This window comes from Lygodium microphyllum, chromosome 19 (assembly GCF_053477565.2).
Source record: "Lygodium microphyllum isolate KBCC chromosome 19, Lygodium_microphyllum_v1.1.10, whole genome shotgun sequence".
In the NCBI taxonomy this organism is placed as follows: Eukaryota; Viridiplantae; Streptophyta; class Polypodiopsida; order Schizaeales; family Lygodiaceae; genus Lygodium; species Lygodium microphyllum.
The window spans coordinates 78653222-78667725 of record NC_141153.1 but is presented as its reverse complement, the minus strand read 5'-3'; the positions used below and the strand labels follow the sequence as shown (position 1 = coordinate 78667725).

Here is a 14504-nt window from a genome sequence, read left to right as displayed (position 1 = left end):
GTACGGGGATTATAAATGAAGATGCAAATATCATCAATTATGGATCCTCATGTACTATTTTTCTTAAATAAAAACATCTAGCAGGCCTTTATCCATGAACATGCAACAAAAGCTGTATGCGTAAAATAATATTTTATTTGATTCATGCATATAATCTCTTTGGGAAATTCTTAACCGCAAATTCCAAGGGGTAACTTGGGTCTGTACAAGATGAACCTCAGTGAGTACAAGGAAGGTACTGTATCCCTAAAAGATTTAATATTTCTAATTTTTTGTTGATCAAACAAAATCTTTCATAGGTAATCACGGATGCTAATTCTTGGTATATAAGAGACCTTGAGATGCAATTGCCAAATGATACTGTTCGTAATTAAACTAACCAAGATTTTCTTTTATTGTGGGCAAAGACTTGCGAAACTCCAAGGGAGTTATCCTCAAGTATGAAATTTTTACTTAAATTCAATCTAAACTAATCCCTAAGAAAGAGGAAGTCCAAGAAGACTATTGGAAGGTATTGCCACTTATGCTAATTTGTCTCGAAGTTATTTTGCCACCTATGCTAATTTGTCTCGAAGTTATTTTGCCACCTATACTAATTTATCCCGATGTTATTAATTTTTGGAAAGAAAAGATTTGTCATGGAAACAAACCTGTTAGAAGTTTTAAGTCTAATGCATTCAAAATAAAGATGTTTGTGATTGCAAGCTAGGTACTGATCTTTTCTAAAATCATCAGGCTAAAAGAAGGATGACTGAGTACAGATCGTCGACTGAGGCAATATTTTGGTGAGCATAGAACACTGATTGATGTAGTGTTCCTAATGGCGCTAGACCTCCCCAAGACCAATGTGAATAAAACCTATTATAAGGGGTTTTTCTCTTTTGTTTCGCGTTAGTGAGATTAGACCAATCATGACGTGAAAGGTCTTGTCGTAGGGGAACATTAGTCGACAGGAGGAGGTGAGGATACTAGGGGGCTCTAGTCATAAACTTCTTAAGCTCTTATGAATTGCCAATTACCCTTCGATTTCTAGACTGTCCTAGAAGTTTCAGTACTAGTTGGGGAACGGGTCTTGGAGAAAATAATACCTTCGAACAAGAAAATATTTGTAAAAGGTCATTTTTCTAAAAAGAACTATTAAGAAGGAATTACTTTACTCTGTTTTTATGTCATGAATTAAGGGCGTGGAATGAATTTGTATAAGGAGATAACTCAAAGAAGTTGTTTTTATATGTTGAACCTAAAGTGGTAGGTAATTAGGTAACTAAAACTACTCTCTCGAGGGAAGTGGGAGTATGGACCCTCGACGGATCCAGACCTATGGCTGGGTGGTCTTGGTAAGCCGAGAAGTTTCGAATAAGGAATAAAAATCACACTTGATGGACCATTAGAAATTAGGAAGCCTAACCCGCATCACTTTAGAATCCGCTAATTCTAATTAGCTGCTAGTAATAGATTTGACAAGAAAAACTTAGGTTGATCCTCATGGGAGTGGTCGAAACCTCCACTACGGGGTAGACTCAAGCGAGCCTAGTTAGCAAACTCTTAGGGTTTTATCAAAATCCTGCATGACGCTTCCTAGGACATCTTTTGATGGGCTACCAAGAATGTACTGCTAATGAGAGCTCAGGCAGCATGTTACAGAGGGGGTCCCATATATCTTACTAATCTTACTATACTTCAGAGGGAGGGAGAATTAGTATTATCCTAAGATATCTCTTATGGGTCTATCCAACATGGATAGGCTAAAGCACACACACACACACAAAGAGAGAGAGAGAGAGAGAGAGAGAGAGAGAGAGAGAGAGAGAGAGAGAGAGAGAGAGAGAGAGAGAGAGAGAGAGAGAGAGAGAGAGAGAGAGAGAGAGAGAGAGAGAGAGAGAGCTTCCATTCCATTGAGACCATTTAGAGCCCCATTGGATACACCATTTGTAACAAAGATATCACCCTAATCTCCTAGATATCAACATAGCATTTAAAAAAAAGGTTCAAAAAGGCATGTATTTTAAATTAATTCTTTCCTTTCAATGCATGAAAATATAAGAGACTGGTATCAATTTTAAGAAAATACAAGAGGTTGGCATCATTTTTAATAAATGAAAATGTTAAATAAAGAAGATGCTAAAGTTTATAGGTTTAAAATTAGTGAATGAGTGGCATGCAGGAATTGGGGATATTTTGGTGCTTTGGGCATCCCCATCGCCAATTTCTTCCATAACACACACACACACACACACACACACACACACACTCTCTCTCTCTCTCTCTCTCTCTCTCTCTCTCTCTCTCTCTCTCTCTCTCTCTCTCTCTCTCGGAGAAGAGAAACCAAATTCCACATTTTGAACAAAAAGTAGTCAAGATTTTTAAACTAGCTTTCATATCGACAAGTGACCATTAAAGGTGGTGGAAAAAGAGATCCTTTTTTGCAAAGTTGAAGCAACAAAAACCAAGTATATGTGAGAATTTAAGGGTAAAGTGTATGCCAAGATAGATATTGGGTAGTGTTCATGAAAAACCAAGGTTCAAGGGGAGGTTTTTTAATTTTAAAAACTAGGATCATTTCAACTATACGTCGGTCAAAAAACATGCAAAAAATCTAAGAAAAGTCCTACAAATGATAAAAGTTGAAAGTTATTAAAAGTAATTACTTTACCACCTTAATATAACATGTGCATTATAAAAAAGCAAAAAGTTTTTATATTTGCTTTGAAAAATGTTTTTCCACAACTTAGCAAGTCCATGTAGTCCCTCTAAAAAATGGAGGGAAAGTTAAAAGGACTTGGTGATCATTCATTTGAGGAACCACTCCTCTCACACTAGAGTAGATCGTTCTCTCTCCATATCGTCTGGTTCCCTCTCAATTTGGACACGGGTGTGGCGCCTGGGGACATGGGAGCACTTGCCACATCTATAGACGAGTGCAACATGGCTCTAAGAAACCACTTAAATTTGAGAAGTTGGTTTTTAAAAAAAGAGATATTTTCGCTATAAAATCGGAAAATGCCATATTTTTCCCAAAAACAATCACATTTCAACATGTTCCACTTTTCCAATGGGTGAGAAAAAAGTTTTTAGCGAACACGGTTTTTTCCCCTTATAGCAAAATGCGCGTATTAATAATGTAATGGATGACTTTGGATAATGACCCGTTTGCAACGCACCAAAGTCAAAAGGGGGCCTCAAAAATCCTAAGTTTAGAGAGAAACCCCATCAGTATATTTAAACTTCCAAGGCTCGAGAGGTTGGAAGCTTTGCAGAAATTCAGTAGTTTTATTTTTTCTTGGGTCTGCTTTTCTTTGGGCGTGTACCAGAGCAGGGTCTGTTCCTTCTCCTTCCATCAACGCACAGGTAAACCCTTCTTTTCTTTCATTTTTCCCCTGATTTTTGCTCCTTTTCATTTAACATTTCATTTTTTGGCGAAAAATTTATAGCGAATTGTCGCAATTTTGTACTGCAGAAGTACAATTTTCCATTAATTTTCATCGTTTTCTGTTCTTTTTTTTGGTTTCCTTTTTGGTTTCTCCCGGATGGTGCAGCTCAAACTGCTTGTCTGCTGAGAACCCACATTCCATTGCCTTTGCTTTCGGCTTTAGCAAGGGTTTCAGTCTCGAGGCAAAAGGTTCCTGTTTTTTTGGGAACTGTCCTGCCCCAAAACTCACCGTTTTTGCTGCAAATTTCCACATCAGACAGTTGGGCAGTGGTAACCTCGTCAGTCTCCTTATGTGTACGAGCTTGGCGTTGATGGACATCAGTAATCTCTCAATTTGAGGTTAGATGGGGTTCAAGGGTGCCACCTTCTTCTTTCACAGACGAAACCGCTGGGTACGACAACCTGCATGTTGCAAGTTCTGATACCTAGGCCTAGTTCTGGAGAAAAGATAAGACCATTTTCATCAGCAGCAGTATAGCAGCACGATGAGGAAAAAACTGGACACACGCTTTCCTGCGGTAATCTTCACTCATCTTTCCCCATTTATACAACCCTGTCTAAACATAGTACGTGGAGCTGTACCTTAATTTTCTTTGTATATGTCCCTATATTGCATGATTGGAAGTGTTAAGAATCATTTGATTTATGCAGTTTGAGACAGGGTGTGTATGGATGTTAGATGCTTGACATTGTGTTAAAAGGTTTGGAAAGGGGTAAGTAGGAGACCTAAATGCAGCAGCTGCCCAAAGAACACAAAGCTTCTTGCTCTAGGGCAGATGCAGCTTTCGTCACCAAAGCCTACAGCTTCAAATGGCTGGTAGGTATGTATGTAGATATGCAATAGATGTCTGAGACACAAAAAATAAGGTGGGCGTTATGTGGTTGCCCAAAGAGTTTTGAGCTGTGAGAGTGTGCAATGGAAGAGAATCATGGACGTGGAGAGAAAAGGAGAAGAGAAAAGACAGTAGGAAGAGAAGAGAAATCTGCACTGAATCTGAGACGAATGCCAAATACAAGAGTGGAGTGATCAATCCATGCACGCAGCTCAAAGCGTCAATGAGGGCACCAGATTAGGCTAGCAAATGATGAGAGCACCTGTGATGCAGACAGAGATGGAGAGTGTGCAGCTTGCAGTCCTGAATAGAGACAAGAAGAATGCTGCAACTTATTGGAGCGCTTGTAGAAGACAGAAGATAATAATCTCCCCCTTGCCTGCCCCTACTATGAATAGGAGGAGAGGAAAAAACGGACCGATCGCTGACTGGTCCGACTTGCCAATTTGGTTGACTGCAATAAATGCAGTTCGACTTTATTTAATGCAGAAAAAATGATGACCTGGCAGGTCCTGGGAAAAATCGCAGCCAATCTGGAGCAGGTTGGGGCTGATTGCAGCCAAACAGGGGTGCACAGGCTGAGAAATGCTTGATTAACACAAGAAATGTGCAGTAAAACGAATGAAGACACGCTTAGAGCTCCAATGTCCTTGTTAGACTTTGACTAGGACTCACAACCAAGAGATGATAACTTGACAGATTAATTAAGGTAGGCTAACACCCCCTCTTAGATCATGGGAGTGTCTGAAGACCCAACAATCTCACGTAATGAAGCATAGAAGCCTTGGGCAAAGGCTTCATGAAGAGATTTGCCGCACTGTTCACCATGGGACAATAGGCCACCACTAACTTGGAATACATATCCACTCTCATACGTAATGATACTAAACCTCTATGCGCTTCGACAAGCATGAAATACGGGGTTCTTTGCTAGAGTCAAGGCACTTTGGCTATCCACGTGCAGGTGAGTGGGTCCTATGTGTGGAAAGCTAATCTCCGTCAACATCCTGCGGAGCCAAATTGCCTCCATAACTGTAGATCAAAAGGCATGGTACTCTGTCTTTGTAGAAGAAAGTGCCACAGTAGGTTGCTTCTTACTACTCCACGAGATAGCTCTGGCGATCCAAGGGAGAAAGCATAATGTGTAGTGGATCGTCTCAAATCCACATCACCTACCCAATCTGAGTCACTCCATCCCAAAAGAGTGCCCCCCTCTTTGTATATGATCTCATAGGATCGAGTTCCTTATAAATAGTGCATAACGTGCAAAGTAGCTCTCAAGTGAGCTTGTAAAGGAGTCTTCATATTTTATGAAGACAACAATGCCACCACAAAGGAAATCTAGATTAATGAACTAGCAAGGCACTTGTAATGGGTAGCACCTAGAAGGGGGGGATCTCTGGTAGCCAAAAGTTTGAACATTGGATCCATGGGGCAAGAAATAGGCTGAGACTCAGCCATACCAAACTTCGAAAGTAATTTGGTACTTGTGTTGGGATATGAAGATGCCTTGTGCCACTGATAGATCTCTAGGCCAAGAAAGAATTGTAGGATCCTAGATCCAATACATTGAACTCTTGCCTAAGATCTTCGAATTTCGATCAACCTCTTGTGTGTCACTCCTTATGATAATCAAGTCATCCACATACAAGATGACGAGCACACACTTATCGCCCTCTTTCAACCTTATAGTAAAGGTTGGGGTCATGATTTGATCCAATGGAAGCCACCTTGCAAGAACAAGTGGTCAATCCTTTGATACCAAGCCCTAAAAGCTTGCTTTAGGCCATAGAGGGCCTTCCGCAACCTATAAATTGTTAGAGTATAGTGAATATGAAATTGTATGGACAAGACTAAAAGCAAATGAATATGAGAGAAAGGGAGAGAGAAAAGAGACAGAAGAACGTAGATATTTGTAGTCAATGAATGTTGAAATGAAGAGGGCAGATATACAAGGGCTGTCAGTGTATTTGCTCGAGCCGGATCTCTCCCACCAAACATGCCAAGATGAACTTAAGAGGGCAGGCTGAAGATGGGCTATAAATAGCCAGAAAAGTAAGGGAGAAATAAGGCAGGTCGGCTAGCCAAATTTGCCCGATTGCAGCCAGATTGGGTGATGTGCCAAATCTAGTCATAAGCCACAAAAAATGGCCGACTAAACAACCGCAATAAATATGGCCTGCCTGTGTGGCATTGTCCTACCCACGAAACTTGCTCGGATACTGATTGTTGGAAATAATGCCCAAACTGACAGGAATAATAAATAATGCCCTTCGAGAGTACCTTCGAGAGAATTGGCTGCACCAATGGTAATTCGAGAAATGCTAGTTAAGGGGATGACTTATCTCTAATACCCCCTCTCAGATCTTAGACGTAGCATAAGGCTTAGGGATTTAGAGTGCTGTCGGAGAAGAAGCTGAGGAAGCGCCTTTGTAAACAAATCTGTGAGATTATCCTTTGTCTTGTAGTAAATCACATCAATGGTCTCATCCAAGATTTTCTCCCGGATGAAATGGTATTGAATCTCAATGTGCTTTGACCTAGCATGAAATACTGGGTTCCGCGCCAAAGCAATGCAACTCTCGTTGTCACAATGAAGTGCCGTAGGACCTGTCTGAGGACAGCCAAGCTCTCCTAGTAACCTCCAAAGCCATACTGTCTCACATGTGGTAGAAGATGCCGCTCGATACTCCGCCTTTGTGGAAGAAAGAGATAATACGTGTACTCAAAGTAAAGCAATATCCTGTTGTTGACCTTCGATGGTTAACATCTCCGGCCCAATTTGAATCTGTCCAATCAAAGGTGAATCTCGAGTACCTATTGGGTAATGAATACCAAGATTGGGGGTCCCTCTTTGGAACCGCAAAATCCTCATAGCAACCTTCCAATGTACCATCTTGGGCTCACTTATGAACCCAGCCAAGAGACCTACAGGATAGCACAGATCAATCTGAGTGTTAAGAAGCCAAATCAAGGGCCCAATCAACTGCATGTGGTGGATAGCATGTGCCATCGGAGAATCTGTATGGGCCATAGCCTTCCAGTTTGGATCCATAGGAGTAGAAATGGCCTTACGTCCCTCCATCTCAAACATGGCCAAAAGGTCCTGCACATATCACTGTTGGGAGATGAAAATCCCTCACGGAGTTTGGTAAATCTCATGGCCTAAAAAGAAATACAGAAGGCCCATATCGGTCATCTTGAACACCTCATGTAGTGCCGCCTTAGTCTCCTTGACCTTCTGGGCATGGTCACTTGTCAAAATAGGATCATTCACACGAAGCATGAACAACGTGTGTCCTCTAGTTGAGGTGTGGATATACAACTGAGGGTCGAAAGAGAAACGTCAATACCCTACCTTCCCCTGGAGGAACAAGTCTATTTTCTTGTTCCAAGCACATGGAGCTTGTTTGAGGCCGTAGAGGGCCTTCTTTAACCTGTAGACTTGTCCATCTGATGAGGAAAAGCCAAGAGGCTGCTCACTGCTCAACATAGATCTCCTTCTTCAAATTACCATCGAGGAAGATAGACTTTACATCAAGCTGATAAACTGGCCATCTCCTATGACTGGCTAAGGCAAGAATGGCTCTAATGGTAGCCATCTGAGTCATAGGTGCAAAGGTGTCATGGAAATCCACCCCTAGCCATTGTATGAAGCTCTTTGCAACGAGCTATACCTTGTGCTTATCTCGAGTACCATCATTGTGATATTTGGCCTTGATGACCTATTTGACATCAATCACCTTCCAATGAACGGACCAAGGTACAAAATCCCAAGTGCCATTTCGCTCAATAGCATCCAACTCCTGCTCCATAGCCTTCTTCCAATGTTGTGACTGCAAAGCCTCCTTCACGAAGGTAGGCTTCCTATCCTATATGGCACAAGTCATCAAACAATAGTTAGTACAAACAAGCTCGGTAGCATGTGCCTAGTTTCTCTAAGACCACCATGGACCATCTTGTGGTTGCCTCTCCTCATGGACTCCCTCAATCCCTAAATCACGGAGTGTCTCGTCACTCGTGCCCGATGAGGAGAAGGCCAGATCTCTCCTCTACATGCACCATTTACTGAAGTCTTTGGAACATCCATCGGCGGTGGTGCAGTCGAAAGCTGGTGCCTTGTTTGCTGAAATATTTTGCCTATTAAGCTCCTCCACGAGTAAAGAGCTCTCCACATGTGAGTATAGCAGCGTAGCATTAGAATTACTCATTGCTGTCCTAAAAGTGTCCCAACTTTCAGGCAAAGTGCATAGCAAAAATGTTGCTTTGCCTTGAACTCCTCATCAATGTGGAACTCCAAAGCAATCAACTGGCTGAAAATGGAGTTAAACTCATTCAAATGTATAGACAAGGTTGTACCTTCCTTCATATGAAGGTCCATTGAAATTTTCAACCAATAAACCTCGTTGGTTGCACTTTTCTAAGCATATAATTCCTCAAGTCGTTGCCACATATCATAAGCAGATTTTAATTTCTCTATGTTGAAGAGCAAAGTGTGTGACACTGAAAGCTCTATGGTAGAGCATGTAAGCTCATCTAACTCATCCCACTTATCTGGATCCATGGTTGTTGGTTTTACCCCTTTTGTTTTTATAGGCTTCACTTGTTTCTTTTGCACCAAGACATTATAGCACTTCTTCTGTCATATAGCAAAGTTGTGTGCACCCTCAAGCTTCTTAATGTGCAAAAGATTGCTGATTTACAACTCAAAAGTGACTCAAAAATTAACAAATGTGAGCCCAATTGTCACACAAATGACCAAGGTACAAAGCAAGTACCAACCGACAGTGAAAATTCAAGTAATTGCAGAAGTTTCAGATCTGCAAATCAATTTTTAGAGGTATGAAATGTGTGCTACAGCATACCATAAGCAATTACAACCGTATTACAGGCTAATACATCAATTTCATGAGAAAGCCCCAAATTTCAGCTCCAATTTTTGCTCCAAATGCATCCATGGGCACAAATTTGACTCCCTTGGTCAAAAGCCCCAAAATTTCTCTATTCGAACTGCTCAAATGACATCAAACTTAACTCCTGAATGGATTGCACAAGCCAATTTTGCCAAAATTTCACAAATTTTCCAAAAGCCCCAAATTTGTTCAGCGTCCTATGTGCTCAATTTGCTTAGAAATTGCACTGCAAGTACATATCAAGACCAATTTTGACCCAAACTTTGCAAATTTTGCAAAAGCCTCAAATTGTACAGGGTCCAGAGTGTCGAAATTTCAGGAATTGTACTTGTCCCACTGCAATTTCTGCACATATGTGAAAAGCCCCAATTTCTGAGACTTGAGAGTGTGCAAAAATCCACAAATTTTACTCAGCCTAGTAAAATCTTCATGCGTATGCCAAATCTTTGAGATTTGCCAAACTGTGCTACTGTGCGTGTGATAGCCCACAAATTTTCAACAAAGGATAGACTTCTTTAAAAAAAAAACGTAATTACTTCAAGAAAAGAAATGTTGACTGTCGATGGCTGCACATGATCTGTGCCGACCTGGCCTGATTGCCCCGTGGCGCTTGCATTGACCTAGAACTGCCACCAAACTGCCCCGTGACCTGTCATGTGACTTCTCTGCACTGTTGCCTGGACTTGTGCCACGTGCAACCTGTCGCTTGGGCTGATGAGCTGCGCTGACCTGCAAAGCCTGCGATGACTGTCGTGGCCTGCGATCTGTGACCTGAACACTGCCTGCATGATTGGGGTCTGATCCAAACTGACGACCCGCTGTTGGCACAACTCGGACTAACTCTAAGAAGCGCGCGCTTGCAATAACCTTCAGGCTTCACCTCTAATATCAATTTGTGGTGGCCTAAGTGCTGTGAAGGTTCAATGTTCAGCACTAGCAATGGTGGAGAGAGAGAGAGAGAGAGAGAGAGAGAGAGAGAGAGAGAGAGTGTGTGTGTGTGTGTGTGAGAGAGAGTAAGATGCACAATGTGTGGGTACAAAGAGTTGTACCTCTCTTAGGTTTTTGTGATAGTTATAGGTAAAGTACTAAAGTACAAGTGCTAAGGATGTGTTCACACCGAAGCACGTATAAAAGGCATGTTGGCCGTTTATTCCAACACAAAACACTTAAATTCCTCAACAATATAACCTTAGAAGTTAAATTCCCAATACAAAACACTTAAATTCCTCAAAATATAACCTTAGAACCTAGAAGAAAATCGAGATTTGACAAGTTTACAATATAAACAAATCATGACTTAACTTAAGACAATAAACTGTGACTTGTCATAGACATTAAACTTACGATTGAAGACTCAAAAGTGAATAGTCATATGCTTATATTATGTCATATAGACTCATGAGTCATAACTCAGTAAATAGTACGTGCGTGAAAAAGAAATACAACTATGATGTGTGATATATGGTGTATCAACAATATCTCATGAGTGATGAGTCATCCAAGTGCTACTGAACCATAAACGTGAATCTACATAATCAACTAGTAGCAAGTTTGCAAAGTACAAGTCTACGAATTATCATATTATGATTTGTCATCTAACAACGAAATTCAACATACTTATTTATGTTACAACTTACATGTATCATTGTATGATGTATCGTGTGATATGTTTATCATTTAAACTTTACTTACCAATGTCAGAGCACAATTTCCATACTTCTCCCACCAAGACATAGGCTAGAGCTATGTCTCATATAACTCTGTTGTGGGGTGTGCAAATGAGAGAAAGTGGTTACAAAACTTGAGGAAATTATCCTCAAGTTGCATAATGACGAAAACATCTCCATCAACCCACTTACGAAAATAATCTTACAGCCCCTCTTCAAGCTTTTCACTTGCATATTGATCCTCGATGTGCCAAAGAGGATGCAAGCAATGTATAATAGCATGGATTGGTTTATGAAACCAATCCTATCTCTTATTCCACACTACGTGAATATCCTACAATCTATAAGATATATCCACATAGCAATATAAATTATGAATCATGATAGATCATAGATTCATAAATATAATTAAAAAGGTGAAATTAGAATGAATGGTCATTCCTTCACTTACTTGTCTCGAGACAAGAAGATGTTTCTGTCAAGCACCTCTCCAATTTGATCCATGTACTTGTACAAAAGGCCTAGAGTACTACCCTCCATATCAGTGATCCTAAAAAATGTGCAAATGGGAGTTAAAGATTTCACCAATGCAATTGCATTTTTCCAATAGGCCTTATCCATGACATTTCTAATAAATGTCAAAGCCTTAGGCTGCTCCCTCTCATCCCATGCAACCCACTGTCTAGAGACAATTGTCCTCAAGAGGCCTTGGCAGACACCAACAAGTCTCTCCACAACAACAAACATGTAAGCAAAGCTAGTGGCTGATGGATTCAAAAGATCCAAATCACTGTTTGCCCTTGCCCAAAAAATGGTTTGTGCTCTAGGCCTCCTTGTCACAAACTTAACCATGCTTCCTTCTCTTGAAGAGGTCATCTATCCATCCAACCTTTTCCAAATCCTCCATAAGTAGGCTGCAACTCCAAACAACGTGATGCATATGGAGTCCACAAGATCTTAGAGAACTCACTCTCTAACAAAGCACCCATAATATACAATTACTGCCATTGTCGGTGATGACTTGCACTATATTGTCTACACCAATCTCATAAATGGTAGCTTTGATGTGCCTATAGATGTACTCACCTATAATCACTGTCCTTGCTGCCAATGCATCTATGACATGCAAGAACATGGTCCTCTCGTGCTGCTTGAAAGACAAATTCAACCCCAAATTTGATATTGTCTAGCTGGTCTCTTAAATTTCCCTGAAGTTTTTCAATTTGAATTGTTGGAATTCAAGTCCTAGGCCGTTAGTTTTGAGTGCTGAATGCATTCGGAAAGAAGGATTCGCTCCTTAGCAGTTGGCCAATAATAATGACCAGTGGAAATGATTGTGCTTGTTACAGATTTAAGAGCACTGTTTTGCCTTGTTTGATCAAAGAATTAAAGGATAAATGGATATCTAATGCTTCAGGTTGAAGGCCTGAAGGGAGAGGCAGCTTCAGTTACCCCCGATTACATGCTTGACCCTAACCAAGGGGGTTGTTAACCGCGCCGGGAAGGTCGACACTTCGTCTATGTATTGATTACCGAGGATTGAATCAATCAACAGTCAAGAATAAGTACCCTATTCCTAGAATAGATGAGCTTCTTAAGAGGACATCAATATGTTATACACATTCCTCCTCTTCACATCTATCCATCCATCACACAAAATAGTGCAACCGTACGTTTGCCAAGTAGTCTTAAAATGTTGCATCTCTAGCTATACAGCTTGTTTCTCTCTAATAGGCTCACATGTGCACAAAGCCTTCCCCTCGCATTCAATCCGATTGATAGGCGTGATGGTCCTTTTCCACCTATTTGTATGTGCAACATGGAAAGAGATGGCACACCGCATAAACAATCTCGCAATCTCATGGAAGCTTGCTAAGAGCTTGGAAGATGAGAGAGAGACTGTTAAAATGACTTGGATGCTGCAATTTTTTCAAGATCCTCTTCGAATGTCTTCAATGGTAGCCACAGCTGAGTGTAGAAGCTTGTCCAGTCATAGATATGTCTTGGAACCAAACTATAATTGTGTCTAAACTTACAATTCCATGTATCTAGTCCATCAAATTTCAAACTAGAAAATGACGTGTAATAATGCTCCAAAATAGAATCAAAGCTATGCTTTGATACCAATGCAAGAAAGGCAACATCTCACAAACATGAAATACTATTGACATACATGAAATGCTAGAAGCCGCAGCCTTCACTATCACATATATGAGAAAATGTACAAGAAACCTAGAATACATGAAAATAGGAGCCATAACCTTGTTGAGAATCAATGATGAGCTACAGCATGGAACTCACCTTATGGTAAGGTAGGGCAAGAAACTCACCTCTATGCCATGGTGGGACATGTACACACCCATGCCAAGGTGAAAGGAACCATGGATGTTCTTGGAACAAAGAATCACAAAATAATAAGGTGATGGTTACATTTGGTTGATAAGTATTATTTATAGGCAAACCCTAGCTCCTAATATCTTAGGCTAAAAGTAAGCTAAAATTAACTATATTATAGGATCCATTAGCTAAGTATATGGTCTTATAGACCCATTTTACACCAATCACCTTTTGTTTCCGTGGATGCAAAATCAACTCCAAAGTGTGGATATGTTCAATAGAATTGAGCTCCTCTTGCACAGCACGATGCCAAATATCATGTGCAAGAGCCTCATCAACTTCAGTAGGCCCACGATCTTGAAGAATTTGTGATATAAGAGCATAGTTCACATAGAGTGAACTATCCCCTTAGGCGTGTACTCTGGCTGATCTGTGTGGGCTTGAAGGGATAATAGGAAAGTGGGTTATACTTGATTCCTACATAAATTGCCAATGCCACCTAGGAATGGTGATAGATGCATCTTGTTGCAAAGGAGATATACTAGCCTCTAGTTCCTACAATTCACGTTTTGGGATAGGGACTCCCCCTCACTAGGTGAAGGTAAATCCCCCTCATCTGAAGAGGAAAGCTCCCCTTTTGATGGCTCAACAACTCTAGAAGAAACTTGAGGGGATGGGGAAGTAGTAGGAATACTTGAAGACGAAGTAGTAGAAGAAGCCGTCAAAGGAGGAAGGGAAGTAGATGAAGAGGGAGGGGGGGAAGGAGTCGCAAGCAAATGAGTGCGCTGTTGTAGCTGATGATCATCCTGAGGCTGTGCTTCGGCTTACCGCTGGCTGCCCTGTTGTTCTTCACTCCCCTTGTCGCTGGTGATCATCTTCCCCCACTTTGATTGCACTTGAGGAGTGCATTCGGCTCCCTCTACAATTGTCCATTACAGTTCAATATTTACTTTTATACTTTTCTGCCCGGAGGATTGCGTTTTGCTCCCTTCATTGTGCAGATTCCCTTCAGGTGCTGCTGCCTGATTAGCTAGGACAATGCGGTAACCTTAGAGCTTTACTCCATTGTATAAGCATGATTTAGTGTCATCATTGTTCACTCTTCTTTTGAGTTTTTCTTCTCTTATTGTTTGCCATACTCACCTTTAAATAGAAGTGGGTAGCAAGGGCAATAGTACTCCTGATGGTAGTGATGCGAGAGGTAGGAGCAAAGGTCTCCTCAAAGTCGATTCCTTGCTGTTGGGCATAGCCCTTAGCAACTAGGTGGGCTTTGTACTTGTCAATAGAACCGCCTTCCTTTTAATTTATAAACCCATTTGGTACC

At 41.0% G+C, this 14504-nt stretch overlaps 1 protein-coding gene across 2 annotated transcripts in view; it reads left to right on the top strand.

Annotated features, from left to right (window-relative positions):
* Nucleotides 1–3190: 3190 nt before the first annotated feature.
* The window catches only part of LOC148020069 (uncharacterized), a 34506-nt gene continuing 23192 nt past the window's right edge, over nucleotides 3191–14504 (top strand). For both annotated transcript variants that reach the window (XM_087700346.1, XM_087700347.1), the window contains exons 1-2: nucleotides 3191–3348; nucleotides 3537–3948. In XM_087700346.1, coding sequence (XP_087556472.1) covers nucleotides 3916–3948 — 33 coding nt within the window. In that variant the 5' untranslated portion in view covers nucleotides 3191–3348; nucleotides 3537–3915. The remainder of the gene's footprint in view (nucleotides 3349–3536; nucleotides 3949–14504) is intronic.